At 40.4% G+C, this 14,956-nt stretch overlaps 3 protein-coding genes across 15 annotated transcripts in view; 2 read left to right on the top strand and 1 right to left on the bottom strand.

The window, feature by feature from the left end:
* The window catches only part of ABI1 (abl interactor 1), a 121,177-nt gene extending 118,747 nt beyond the window's left edge, over positions 1 to 2,430 (top strand). For all 4 annotated transcript variants that reach the window (XM_037837922.1, XM_037837923.1, XM_037837920.1 and 1 more), the window contains one exon: positions 770 to 2,430. In XM_037837922.1, coding sequence (XP_037693850.1) covers positions 770 to 945 — 176 coding nt within the window. In that variant the 3' untranslated portion in view covers positions 946 to 2,430. The remainder of the gene's footprint in view (positions 1 to 769) is intronic.
* LOC119535544 (ankyrin repeat domain-containing protein 26-like) overlaps positions 1 to 14,956 on the top strand; it is a 961,331-nt gene that overhangs the window by 629,545 nt on the left and 316,830 nt on the right. The gene's annotated exons all lie outside the window — the stretch shown is intronic.
* Positions 3,159 to 14,956, bottom strand: part of PDSS1 (decaprenyl diphosphate synthase subunit 1) — a 33,798-nt gene continuing 22,000 nt past the window's right edge. Inside the window, exons 8-11 of one of the 6 annotated variants that reach the window (XM_037837927.1) lie at positions 12,741 to 12,821; positions 12,486 to 12,599; positions 6,120 to 6,200; positions 3,159 to 3,642 (exon numbers count right to left, since the gene is read on the bottom strand). In XM_037837927.1, coding sequence (XP_037693855.1) covers positions 3,502 to 3,642; positions 6,120 to 6,200; positions 12,486 to 12,599; positions 12,741 to 12,821 — 417 coding nt within the window. In that variant the 3' untranslated portion in view covers positions 3,159 to 3,501. The other 5 variants (XM_037837924.1, XM_037837928.1, XM_037837929.1 and 2 more) reach the window with 5 other exon arrangements.

Genomic DNA, 14,956 nt, shown 5'->3' with positions numbered 1-14,956 from the left:
ACCATTTCACATATACTAGAAAATTATGTATAACTTCAGAATGATTATGCTATAAAATCAGAGTAAAAATTCTTCAATTAGAAACCGGTAGTTTGGAAAACAACTAATTTTTAGATTGCCTTCCCTTTCTGCAATACTGTTTTCAAAGGAATGTTATTTTGAATTCAAAAGAATGTGCTATCATAGTCATAATCAGTTCTTTAAGCTTTAATGGGTCTTCACTTACCTATTTCCACCTTTTAAAAAGAATCCTGTTTACCTTTAAAGTACATACATAGTCTTAAAAAAAAAAAGAGAAGAAGTGTGTATAGCCCCATACTTTGAATATTTTCCTTGGAGAGTACGGTAAGATTTACCTGTATTTTCAAGTTTGATAGCTTAGGTTTTTGCCTGGTTTACACAGTGGATCTGCACCTTGCCCAATAGTTATTTTGAAAACACTACTTTGCAGATGGCAGGCAATTAGTACATTATTTGAATGAATAAATTGAAACATCTGATAAATCCTAAAATTCAGAGATCTTTCCTAAAGAGATCAATAGAAGCCATTAACATATTTAGTCTAATTTTCAATTTGGAGCGAAGGTGAAGCCTTTGATTTAGGCACATGGTTGACCACTGACCTAATATTTATAGATTTAAGAATTTAAAATCTTCATTAAAAATGGCTGGTTTTGCTATACTACAGATTTAATTGGCATTAAATTGTAAAAATTCAAGTAGATGTTGGATATAGTGCATTCATATATTTCTACTCTTTTCTCCATAGTTGTTGCAATATACGATTACACAAAAGACAAGGATGATGAGCTGTCTTTTATGGAGGGTGCCATCATTTACGTTATCAAGAAGAACGATGACGGCTGGTATGAAGGCGTTTGCAACCGAGTGACTGGTCTGTTCCCTGGGAACTATGTTGAATCAATCATGCACTATGCTGATTAAACTTTTTTGCTTTTAAAGTAGATTATTATTACTCAGTCATACTGTGGGACTCTTATGGCTAACAGAATTGTCTTAATATGTTTTAAAATGTGCCCATATTTTCAGGACATGCTGTTTTATTGGTATCTTTGAATGTCTTCACATAAGCATAAATCTTTGAGGCAGTTTGTGTATTGCTAAACAGCATTTTTTTACAAGAGGCTGTCCAGAAGTGATTATGCTTATGTATTTACTTACTCACTGTTAACTTTATGACCAGCCTAAATATTCTGGGGAAGTGGGGTATATAAATATTTAATGAATCATGATTCAGATTGTCCCATTACATCTTTCAGTGCAGCCTGGTTACTAACACTGTCAGACTAATATTAAAATGCTGGTGCTGGTCATACTTTTCATTTAGATTCTTTCATTCTATAACTATACTGTTTGTTTAAAGCATGCAGACAAATTTATGTATTGAAATATACTTAAAAAAATCCAAGATGCTTCCAATTTGTTAATATTTTACCTGGCGTACTCATCCTTGTCTCTAAACAAATCGAGTCTCTAAGATCTCCATGTGAAACAAAACAAACAAAAAAGGGTGATCTGTAATGTTGTAATTTGTATCTAAGTTTTTTAATGAGTGAATTTGAATTATAATTTTTTTCCATTCATAAATACGTAAGTGAACCAAAGGTCTTTGTCCTTTCCTTCACTGGTTTGATTTAAAAATAAATAAATAAATAAAAGATACTGATTTATTGCAGAATTATCGTTCTATTTTTCTCAATATATTGACTTTGCAAAACATTTTAACCTTATCTCAATCTGTCCCAACAGCAACATGACTGATTATTGCAGATTTACAATCTGACTTACAAGTCAATCTACTGAATCCCTTTTTAAATAACTTTTTCAAAGCTAAGAAAATGAGTCAAAAGTATGCATATTCATTTTGTAGGTAAAATTCTTAAGGATTGCTATTTTAATTCTTGCGTTTTACAGTGGACTGTTGTATACTGGTTCATTGAAAGGAAATTATAAGTGCATATTGCTTTTGTAAAAGTGGATGCAGCTGATTTTTGAATAGGCACTATTTAATCCATTGTCTGGCACTGGCAGTGAAAAAAGATTTTGACAGAAAATAATTGGGAAGGAAGGTGGGCCATGTATTAACCAGTGAACAGGGATATGCCTAACCAACAGATTTTGTCTTGTCATTGGACATAATTGAAATGCAACACATGCACTTTGTGTGTCTCCTCTTAATTTAAGGGAGGGTTAGAGGGATGTTTTTTCTATCTTGTGTATAATTCTGTATTGCTTAGGATATTACAGTGGAGCACTCCTACGTGGGTTTCTGTGTATTGAGGATTTGTTTGGATTTCAAATTATGTTTATGTACTGGGTGTTATATAGACTTCTAACAGCATAGTGAATGGTATAAGAATAGTAGAAAACATTTATTTCTGAAAATTAAAGACCATTATTGCTACCAAATCAATGTGACTGTTTCACATACATTTTGCCATTAATTTTAAACATGATTTCAGTATCATAAGTGATTAGCTACCTTCTGCTTTTCATTTTCCAAGTGTAATGTTAATTTGTATATAACCGGTTGTCTAAATTGTATGTACAGTCTTTTATAATAAACCATTCTCGTATATGAAATTTTGGATATTGTTAAAATATAACATATGCATTTAAATGTAAACTTCACAATTTTTTGACTTTCATTCCTGTGCTTCCTTTATTTTTCAGTAAACAGGTGTGTTTTAGTTTCCTTGGCTGCTTAAAGCAGATATCATAAAATGGATTGACTTATGTGAATTTATTAGCTTACAGTTTGAGGCTGAGAAAATACCCAGATCAAATCACCATCGAGGTGATGCTTTCTTCCAGAAGACTGACTGCCAGTGACCCGTGGCTCGTCTGCCACAGGGCAAGGCACGTGGTGGCATCTGCTGGTTACTCCTTTCTCTTCTGGTTTTTGTTGCTTTCAGCTTCTTGCTTCTGCAGCGCTCTCTCTCTCTCTATTCATTCGGTTTATAAAGAACCCCAGTAAGAGGATTAAGACCCATCCTGAATGAGGTGGGTCACACCTTAACTGAAGCAGCCTCCTCAAAGGGTCCTCCTTACACCCATGGGAATGGATTAGATTTAGGAACATGTTTTTCTGGAGTACAAAAAGGTTTAAACTACCACAAGGTAAAACAGACAAACCATTTGAATTTTAACATTGACTATTTATTTATGTAATGGCTTTACATGTGGATATCAACAGTGTAAACAGTCCACATATAACCATCAATATACCTTGATTAGAATTTACAGGACTAGAATGACAGATTCAGGTGGTTTAATTACATAGTTCTGGCTTTCTTCAATACAACTTTAAAAAGTTTTCTGAAAAACTATGCTAATAAAAAAAATTGCCCATTAATAGGATTGAAATGATTTTTTAAAATGATTTTTGGTTATCTGCACATGAAGCAAATAAAGTGTAATCCACAAAATTCTTTAGGCACAGTCTGGTAAAATAGCTGCCAGAAAGAACAGAAAGAGTTATCATTTATCTCTTGTGAGTACAATTTCTGAAAGCTGAATGAGGGCATCTCTTTCCGGAGAAGGTCGAAGTTTCCTGATCTCTCTTATTGCTTCGTGGCAGTACCGCTGGGCGAGGTAGGTCGTTTGTTGCACACCGTCACTCTACAGGGGATAGAACAAAACAGATGCACGTCATTTGCTGGGTCGCTTCTGAATTCCTGCTATGATGAATTAAAACATACTTTTGAGATCAGATTAGCTGAGGGTGAGATGTACAGTCAAGAGCCAAACTATGTTTCTAATGTTCTCTCTGCAACTCATAGTTTTAGCCTTCTTTGCATATTTGACTTTTTCTCAGATTGAAGCAAATTTTTATTGTTAGCACACAACTGATTTTCAAGTATTTGATAACTATTTTTTTTACTGAAGTAGTTTTAAGTTCTACATGAATAAAATACCTATACACAATTTTTAATGAAAAAAATCTGAGAACATTTTCTTTTTAATAGGGAACTTACTATAATCTCTATAAAAAAAACAACAGTTCATTTCCCCTCTTCCAAGGGCACCAGCTTTATCCACTGATTTTGGTTCTTCACCGAGCTCATACACTATTCCTTGATTATCAGTTTTAATTATGATCTCTTGCCCTTCTGCCAAGACAGATGAATCAGCCCATCCATATTTTTTAATCAATATCTTAATATGATCATTATTTTGCTGTCTGTAGTTCTTCTATTGAGTACCTTTGTCATCTTGTATAAGATGAGGGTACCGGTGCTGCTTCTGCTCTTTCCTTTTTCTAACTATACTTTTACACTCTAGATACTAGAGATTGATAACATTTGCATTCTGATCTGTAACCAGTTTTTTTTATGTTGGTTGTTTCTAAAAGCTGAACACTAATAAAGTACTTATTATTTCCATAATGTAAAACCATTTTACTGCAGAACTAAGTCATTTCCTTCTTCATGGTTCCAAATTCATGACCCCGTCATTCAGAGCAGAATATTCCTGATCATGTTTTGAAAGGCGTCTGATTTTCTGAGCATACAATGTTTTTGCTATACACTGAGCCAGTTTGATCCCTTTTCCTTTTGTAGGTGAACACTTGTTTTCTGATTTTCTTTTTATTATCTTCCTGTAATATTTGTAAAATGATTGTATTGATCCACTTAACTAGGTTCTCATTTTTCGTTTTCTTGCCTTTCTATTTACAGTTTAGAAGATTTCCCCAATTTCATGTTCCAATTCTCTGGAGTTAGTTTCTCACAATTTTAAGTTTCTTAAAAACTTAGATCTTGGTCTTATTATTTTTTAAGTATTATCCTGTTCTTGTTTTATGAATGCAGTACCCTTTCGGATCCTATTTATATTTCAACTGAGTCTTTTATTTCTGTTTATCTTAATATCTCAATCTTTGATGCAGCAGGCATTCAACCGTTTAGTAATCTTGAGTTGTCCGTTCGTATGTAATGAGGCAATATAGACTAACAGCGCTGTGTGTCAACAGGGAGCTAATTTAGGGATCTTTAGAGAATGTGTCTGGAGACCCATCATTATTGATTTTTTTTCTAAGTGCGTTTCTGCCTAGGCTTAGTACAACTTCACTGGTTTGTATGAGAGCTACAGTTACATCCCCTCTTTTCAGCCCCACTTCTTCTAGCTTCAGTCATACTATTATTTCTCAAGCCAGAACTTCAGCATGAACTTCCAGGCAGGTGGACTTCTTTAATCAGTTGTAGCTGATTATGGTGGTAACCTGTAGCAAATTATGATGCTGAATAGTATAGTCAAACAGACATTTATCCTTTGGAAAGGTTTTGCTTGTGGGAAATATTAAAAATCTGAAAGGTAATTATTCAGAATTCTTTCAAATAAAGGACTAACTATAGATCTTCAGACCACATTTGCTTACTAAAAATTGTTTGCTCCCTACAACTCAATCACTAGATCCATTGGTTCCAAGTGATTTTGGATTTGAATTTTGGAAACAGCTCATTCTTAAAAGATCCAGATTCACGGAAACTGAAAATATGCCAAAAGATTTGACTTCTGCAGAAAAGTCAGGAGGATATTTTGAAAAGATGAAATGTATCTGAAGCAAGTGTATTGCCCCTGAGGGTTAAGAAAGAAAAACATTCACGTGAATGTACAGTTTGCCTATGCTGGTTAAAACATTTTTAAAATTACCATTTTTGTCATACCCTTATAGTAGTCACATAGGATGGACTAGGGTATATCTTGTCCAGGAAAGACGTGGCCATGGCCAGGATGACTGGAGGCAAGTCTGGGCGACTGGGAAAGCAGAGCTGCTACTGACGGCTGTGGGTAAGGCTGGGTCCAGACCCACGAGTCTCAACCTGGACTACACATGAGAATCAATTGGGTAACTTATAAAATATTAATGCCCAAGTCTTACCCGTGTTCAACTCGATTAGAATCTTTGGGAAGGATTCTAGAAGAAAAATGAGACTACACGAGATTTCCTTCTCTGTTTTCCTCAAGCCAAGAGTTGACCAAAATTGGTCTCTTCTTGGTTTAAGATTTAATTTTTAGTAACATTACATCATTTGTTTGGTTAAAGGATTTTGTCACATTATACCTGCCTGCCTTTTTTCTTTTTAAAATAATCTTACCTGTAATACATATTGTCGAGCTCTGTCCACATCTCCTGGCAAACTGAACCGTCTCATTATCATAGCATTCATTTCTGGGAACTAACCGTAAAGAAAAAAAAATCTGTTTATTACTCTCGGGAGAATCCAGTGTTTTAACACTATTTGTAGTTTACTTTAACTACAAATAGTAAAAAAACAAAAAGCCGATTGTAAATTACAGCCATTAAAGAAGCTGAGCTAAGAGACACCTTCACTTTCCATGAATTGAAAAGTGGGATTGAGATGGCACATGGAGGTTAGGGGTTATCAACACGTGGCCATTCTATTCATCTACACAGTCAACCACTGAGTAAAGAAAGGGGAAGGAACAAGGTACAAAAGTCAATGAGAAACAAGTTTCAGAGCAACACTTCGGAAAACACCAATTCTCCATTTTTTACTCTAGAGAGAAAAGGATGATTAAACATAGATTCTTAACACTTTATCTAGCATTTTTATTTGACAAATTATATAGCATTTTTGAAATTCCAAGTACTGTTCAAAACACTTTCTAAATCTCACAAGAATCCCCATTTTACAGATGAAGAAACATGCTGAGCAAAGTTCAAGACTTTGCCTAAGGCAGAGCCAGGGATTTGAACTTAGATGGTGTTACTTCAGAGTTCTTTTCCTACCTGATCTCATGTGTTTTGACTCCCTACCCCAAATCCATTTCACTCTAAGGAAGAACCTGAGGGTGGCCCTAAATCTTCGCTTAGTATGTTTGTACTGAAATTAATAATTCTTTATGATTTTTTTTACCGCAGTCACAGCTCTTTTATTAGTTCTATAATCAGCAAATGCATTTGCTTATTTTTCCCCTTATGTGAAAATATTTATCTTCCAAAATTAGAAACAGGCTTTGAAAAATTTAAAGTAAAATAGAGTTCTCAACTCAACTGTAAAACTAGTTAACTGCTTCCTCAACTATTCACGAAAGTAGTTAAGGGTATCAACTGTGATTTTCCTATCACAGAATCCCTCCGCAGAAAGGAGGACTGTGGTTAATTTATTAACTTGCAGTTTTTATTCAAAACCCAAAAGCAGTTTGCGTGACCACTACTGCAGAACGGATCAGAAGGAAAGACTTGAGTAGGAAGAATGTTAGGTTGGGACCAAATGATGTGAGCATGGTGGTTTCTCACTTTGGTGGTTCCATAAAGTAGCTAGTGACACTGGGCAAGATCCTCTCCACTATTTGCTTTAGTTTCCACTTGTATAAAATGAAGCCGACAGGGCTGTGCTCTTTAAGATACTGTCCTGCCTGAGCTTTATATTAATATATGACCTAGCACGGCCCCTGAATATTATAAATGCCGTTACAATGGTTTGCCTACATTTAATTGAAAGGCTACAAATGCCGAAACCAGCCCTTCTCTGTATCTTCCCAGCTGTTTAGTAATAAACTCTGTATCTATGTCCTGAGAATATAAATTTTATAAAAAGATTTGAGTACCTGCTGCTTTTAAGGCACACCTGCACCTGTTACTTAGGCAATGGCTCACAGAACTAAGGGATTCTATTGTAAGCGTCAACTGTCTTAGAGCAGTGTTTTCCAAATTTGTTGATTACAAAAATCACATGTGGTCCTTGTTAAAAATATTGATTCCTAAGACCAACTCCAAGAAATTTATTGTTACGGAGAACATCCTATGAGATGAGTAGGGAAGTTTGGAAAACAGTACCTTAAAGGATGGGCAGCATTTTGCCTAGGACACGGTTCTGTTTTCTAGACAGCACCAGACTCGCCTCTTGGCTTCCCAACACCCCGAGTTTCTAATTCAGTGTGGGGGGGCCTGAGATTGTGTTTCCAACAAGTTCCCAGGGGATACTGAGCCCACTGGCCTAGGCCGAAGGTGGGAATGGGGCATTCTGTACGTCAGGTGGTATCTGAAAGCCCCTGAGGTTTGGGAGCAGAGGGTGGTGTGAGTTCGGAGCCGTGGTTCTCAGCAGGGCTGCACACTGCACTCACTCGGGGCTCTAAAAAGTACTGTTGCCTGGGTCCTGAGGGTGCTGGCTTCGGGTCTGGCCAGCGCATCAGGATTTTAAAAGCTCCTTGGGTGTTTTAATGGGCAGCCAAGGTTGAGAACACTGGATTGGAGGAGACAGAGATACAGGTAGGTTATGGCAGTAATTTACAAAGACCAGAACTAAGCTGAGGGCAGTAGCAGGAAAAGAAAACGGGTACGAAAAGGCATTAGGAAGATTTCATTTATATTCAACAATACTTAGTTACTATTTGAGAAACTGCTACCATTAACAGAAATAAGGAAGCCAGGGTACCAAATGACTGAATAATTTCCTAGCTCTGAGCTCCAGTTCTGCTTCTGCTACCAGCTGGTACAGCTTCTCGGGTCCTAGCCGCCGTCTGTATAATGAAGGACATGAGCTACACAATCTGAAATCCTTAGTTCTACCAGTCTGTGGCTCCCTGGAATGAGCGAGGTAAAAGGATGTGTTTGGTTTGGGATACATGGAGCTTCCACCAGTTACCGCTCTTCCCGTGGCAGTGAGCCTGAGGATGAAATAAGTTGTCCTGTAATCACCAGCACGGTATTAGTAATCTTAGAAAAAACAACAGGGCACGCATAGAGAAATCTTAACCAAAGACTGGCAGATGAAGAATCAAGAATTTTCCTTCTTTTTAAAATAATGTGTCAGAACCACATTCTAAACACACAGGGCGGCTCACATGCTTACAGAACTTAAAGGGCCAGCAGTTGGTTCATTCTCAAATGAAAACCAATAATTTGCTTTAGTTACTGGTCTTTTAAGAATAGAATAAAGCTTTACAGGAAACAAATCGGGTAAGCTCAAACCAATTTTAGTGGTAAAGATTCAAATCCATTTGGCATTTGTTTTAGTTTCTTAATACTGCATTTCAAGATTGGATTTCTAGGAGGCTGTATCCTCAAAGCTGCTGTGCTACTGTCCTGGGAGTCTGGTAAAATTACTTTGTTTATAGTGTATGAGCTTTTTCTGCGATGCCAACAAGCGTGGCAAAATGCGCTGATCATGTGGTTTTTCTGATCCTTTTACTATTAAAAAAAAAAGCCGAGTTTGAAAAAAAAAATTGGGATTGGGCTGACTACATTTCTTCCTTTGAAACATGTAGTGTGTGCAACTTTGATATGCAAATCCAAACTCTTCCAAACTCTTGCCCTGGGCACTCCTTAACGTTTATGTGGAGAAGAGACGGGACCTAACAGGAGGAACAGATGCTGCCTGCAGAGTCAGGGAGAAGGGGGGAGGACGCTGGGGTTTGTTCAGGCTGTTTATAACAGTATGAAAACCACCTGGGAGGAGGCAGGATATAACTGTGACATCTGCGATTAACTGAACTGCAACGGTGATCGGCAAACTGGGGTCAGCTCAGCCAAACAAGACTTGTGGGTAACTTGGAGGCACCAGCTCGTCCCAGTGACAGCCTGTGCAGCTGGTGCAGGGGCTGGGGCTGCAGTTGGAAGAGCTGCTCCCAGCTGACATTTAGGTCTGGTGACTTAGCAAATGAGGAAGAGAAACAGAAGAAGAAAAAGCAAGGGAGTTTTTTAAAGGACATCCGAGAACTAATGGAGGTTTCAACAAAGAAAGGAAAACACTTCCATTTTGTCTGTGAAGGTTTCAAAACCCAATCAGTTTACCCTCTAATTGATTTCACATGCGCCTTTGGCTCTTAGACTATGTGTGTACATTTACATGAAGGGCTCTGTCATGACTGGAACCACTCCAGGAGTCCTGAAACCGAGCCCCCCTTACCCACCGGCATCAGGAAACCCTTCCAGAGAGATGTCAAAAGAAAATAGTGACATTCCCGAGAGCCACACAGTGACGGACCACCTGGACCGCAAAGTGGTTAAAACAGGAGGGAGCCTGTATCAAGTGCAGACAAATTCCTATTTCCAGCAAATTCCCATTTCCAGACAGCCCACCTGCCAAGTTAAAGGAAAAAGTGGTTTTCCAAGGTTGCTTATCCTGATCCAGTGAGACTCATGGTCACTGCTCAGAAGCGGGAAGGTTCAGAGACTGCTGCCCTAATCTGCTTCCAGAACGCACCCACCCATGGCCAAGGATTACAAACATCTTAGAACTGCTCCTCTCCTGCACTCAACCGGTAAGTTAATCACAAATGGTGAGCTGGCTGGTTATCTGCTGAGCATCACAAAGGCTCTTCCCACACTAACTTCCCCAGCACCGTCAGTGGCAGTGCCATGGCACAGCCTTGCGAACTGAACACTGGTCTCCTCGGACCAAGAGGGTTCACTTGCCAGCTCTGCCCTTTACCAGGTGTTTAATTGTGCCCAGGTTTGAGCATCAGTTTTCTTATTTGTAGAATGGACATCACAGGTATCGCCAAGGGCAGTTGTGAGATTAGAGAGAATGCATGAAAGAATCCGTTGTAAACTATGAAGACAGTGCATTTTCATTACATGGACACATTGCACACACTCATGTTACTTTTGGAACTTGTATTACCCAGTATTAGTTCCAGCCTCATAAATCTTTTCTTGCCAAGAATCCCTTTTCGGTCAGTGTACTCACTAGTGGAGCCTAACTTACTGTCTGCTTTTGAAATGACTCCTGTCCACTGTCACTTCCTGCTCGGCACCCTCTGCGTTCCCTTTTCTGAGGCTGGAAGGTGCCTTTTGAACCCCTTTCCCACTTCCTCGTGGGCAGCCGAGAGCGCCGTCTGCTGAGAGTGAGTGTGGCACCCCGTGACGCTGCGATTTCCCAGGGAAACAGAAAACGGCGCTTCGGGGCACCAGGAACTGTTGTTCCTTCCTCTTCCTCACTTTTTTTTCCCCAGCCAGCATTTTCAGTCTATTGTTGACGACTGACAAATCGGTATGCAGGAGGGTCCACTTTCCCCCCGAACTTGTCCCACTGCATCTGAAGGCAGAATTAGCCATCACCCCTTCATGAAGGGAAAGGAAATTAGTTCCTTTTGAAATACGTTCAAAGGGAAACAGCAACCAGATGAGGCCACCCTATTCTCCCCCGATCGCCATAAGTTGGTGTGGGACCCAGCTGCTAACTCAGTAGCATGTGGCCCATGACAAGCATTAGTAATTGCTAAGATTCCTACAAGCATGGCTCCCAGAACTTCTTAGCAGGCAGTTTGGGTCCTCAGAAGGCCTGTTCCCTTGTCACCTCCCAGCCGGCAGCACCGTGGCACGCTCAGGCCTCGGCAAGTCACCAGGCCTCAGGCGGGACTGACGTTCGTCGTGGCAAGGAGGGTGGCCTGTGACTAACTTCTAACTTTCCCAATCCTAGGCATGCCTTTACGCTCACGTGCGTCTTTGTGGGTTATTGGTAAAATGGGAATAGTTCTCGGTCATGCCTTAATTTACAAAGAGATTTTATAAATTTTTGTTAGAACTTGGCATATGTACTAACCGTCTTCCCCACTGGAGTTTCAGGCTGGCAACTTAGTCTCGTTGGGAGAGAGGACCCATGATACACACCTCTCGTTTCTCACCTCTGTCGCAAAACTCGGAGAGGATGGAGCCTGGTAATAGAGCTAGATTCTAGTTTCATTTGCTGAATAACAAATTAAATACTGTTAAGATGAAAATCTATTAAAGAGATGTCCAAGTGTCAGCCAATGTCTCACTTACTTCAGCTAATATTTGGCAGAGCCCGAAACGATGGGGAAGGGTCCAGAGCAGGCTGTGCAGATGTCTGCTCTGTAAATTACTGCAGCATCTGCAAAGCTTCCCAAACCTTTCATCCATACGAAGGAGAACCTGGGGGCAGCTTCACCTCCTTTCCTACGTGCCAGCCCCTGAAGCTTGAGAAAGGAGCTGTGTGGTCCTAGTGCATTCTGCTGACTTCTGGACGTTCCGAGGCCATGGCTGGGGCTCCCTGGGGCCTCTCTCAGAGCAGCAAACAGTCCCCTGAAACTTCTAGAACTGGGGGATTTCTGAGCATCTCTTCAGCCCAGAGGCCCTTTGACTCTTGCTGTGCCTTTTTAAGGGCTTCCAAGACACACCCAAAGTCTACTTTTATGATCAAGATGTGGAAACCACTCACCTTGCCCAATATGGAAACAGTCACCTTAAATGCATAAAAAGCACTTCACAATTTACCAAGTGTCTCCACGTATATCATCAGTTAATCCTCACAACAACCCTGGGAGGAAGGTTGGAATCTCCTTATTTTACAGATGAGGAAGCAGGCTTAGGGAAGTGAAATGACTTGTCCCCACATCTCATCTTGGAGCCAGGCTCAAGCCCAGGCCTGTGGTCTCTTATCTAAAGGCTTTCCCCTTCCCATGTGCTGTGCCCAGAAGACCTGGGTTCTCCGGGGCCACAGACCAGCATGTCCTGGGGGGCTGGTAAAGCCTACCTGCTGACAGGCAAATAAGACAGGGCCAGTGGCCAGTCCGAGCTTCAGATCGGCCGACGTTGGTTTGCCCATCTGGTCAGAACACGAGGTGAAGTCCAATACATCATCTATTAGCTGGTGAAAGGAAAAAGGGGGTGTAAAAGGTGCCAGCACCCCAACACCACTGCCGCCTTCCCACTGCTCTGATGACTTTCCTCCAAGGGAGAGTGCTGGCTGCACCAGAAGGCCACCGTTCTTACAAATAAGCATGCCAACCTGGAAAGCTATTCCCACATTTTTTCCGTATTGATAGGCAATCTCGTGCACCACTGGGTCAGGGCATCCTAGGACAGAGACCTGAAAGAGACAGAGAATTCGGATTTAAGCCACTGGCAGGCAGAAACAAGGCGGAAAACACTGGAGAAGGACTCACACGGTAGTCATATAGTCCCTTAAATAAGAGGCAGTGAGGTTGGAGGACGTAAATCAGGAGATAAGGCCATTAGGAGCAGACCAGAAATGTGCAAAGTCATGTCTTCAGTGGAAGAGTTTCATTCCTAAATTGTTCTTTCAAATTCTTAGAAAACTATCAATCCCCCCTTCTCCCCTTTAGATAAGATAATCTGCGTTTTCCAGGGTTTACAAAAAATGAAGCTACAACTAGATTAGTCTGCTGGCAAGGTGCTAAGTAAACCTTTTTGGCATGCCAAACCAGCAGACCCTAATGGATGAAATGCTGGCTTCCTTCCTACAGTCAGTTAACCCGCCCAGTTGTTGCCGTGAATAATCACAACTGATTTATCCGTCATTTTAGGGGTAGATAGGTAATTGAGCCATACGTGTATGTTGCCATATACGCATTCCTCTATTTGTCCCTTCTTTTAGTACTTTTTGGTGATTTCGCTTATTTCTGAAATGCAGCTATTTCTTGATATGTCTGCAACCACCTCAAGCCTTATGCTTCAGACATACATATTATTTCCAGAAAGATCTTCACAGGGTTTATTGTTTCTGTATTTCTCTCATAAGGAATAACAGAACTGGAAGAAACTTTTTTTTTTTTTCCATTTCAGTTGGGGAGACATTTGACTTCTGAAGTCTTTTAAAACTCCAAAAAAACTGGCTGGCACTGGCCGCTAGCAAGCCTTTCCCGCTGCTCTGCTAAGCATGCTAAGCAGGCCCTGCCACATTTTCAGAAAACAAAGACTGGGTTAAAATCGAAAGGGGGTGTGGCAAGAGACTCCTCTTTCCAACAAAACTGGAAAGAGTCCATGAGAACTCATGGGGGACGATTTAGAAACTTTGAAAACATCTATCATCTTGGCTAAAAGAATGAGAGTATGGCGAGACTGGGGCAGCCCAGTATGAGCTGGGCTCAAAACAGACACCACTGGTAATTGAAGCAATCCCTTATAGCCACATTGACGCCAGGAGCTCAACACAAAGTCATGGAGAAATCAATACCTTTATCCTGGAAAGTAAAAGTTTTTTTTAAAAATCTGTAAACTGAATGCATGGGAATTAACATTTAGGGAACACTGCGATCAGCACTTTATGTTATTTGAATGCAACCTCACAACATGCCAACGAAGACGGAGCACTTGGTGTGTGCCAGGCCCAGTTCTGAGGTCTCATAAAGGGGGAACCAGTCATTATGTGGCTGGGAAATGGTGCAATCAGAATTTGAATGTGCTCTTCTCTCTCTCTCTCTCTGTCACACACACACACACACACACACACACACACACACACACACACAGAGTTCTGCTCAGATTTCAGCTACTGCAAGGTAAAGACCACCCCGAGACTCCTGCTCCTTCCACCCAGGTAAGGCCTGTCCGGATCTCCAGCCAGGAAACAAAAAGCAACTCCACACCAGGAAAATCAGATGCAAAACAACACCAAACCTGGAGGAGTGCGCAGTGGTGAAACGAAGGCTGCCCTGTGCCTAGCATCTGTGGAGCCACCTCACAGCCTTTCTGGAAGTGGGTGGAGCACACGATGGACCAAGCAGCAGAAGTGGAGAATGGCTGCCTGTTCTGTTGGGCTGTGAGGGGCATCTTTCCAGGGAGGCTCCCTACCTTTCATCAGATTCTCACAAGTCATTTCTGGAAAAGATTAGGAATTACAGCCTCACATCTTCATGAGCAGGGGCAGAGCACATGGTATTTATCAGGCGTCGCTGTCCTTGAAGCGTGTGTGCCACCTCAGTTGAGACAGATTCTGACAGGTACATATATGTATCATGGCCTTATTTACTAAATAGTGGTGATTATTGGTGTGCCACCATTTCAAAACAGGTTGTCAAAAACAGACTGAAAATATCAGGAGAAAATACAACATAATATAAAGAGCTAATATTCATAATATATGAAGAACTCTTAAAAACTGAGGGAAAAAAGACCAAGCATCTGCTAGAAAAATGGGCAAAGGACATAACAAAACAGTTCCCCCAAAATAAAGATCTAATAGTGGCTTGAAGCACAGAAATG

The sequence above is a fragment of the Choloepus didactylus genome, chromosome 5, assembly GCF_015220235.1.
Source record: "Choloepus didactylus isolate mChoDid1 chromosome 5, mChoDid1.pri, whole genome shotgun sequence".
Classification (NCBI taxonomy): domain Eukaryota; kingdom Metazoa; phylum Chordata; class Mammalia; order Pilosa; family Megalonychidae; genus Choloepus; species Choloepus didactylus.
This window is presented reverse-complemented; position numbering and strand designations above follow the sequence as displayed.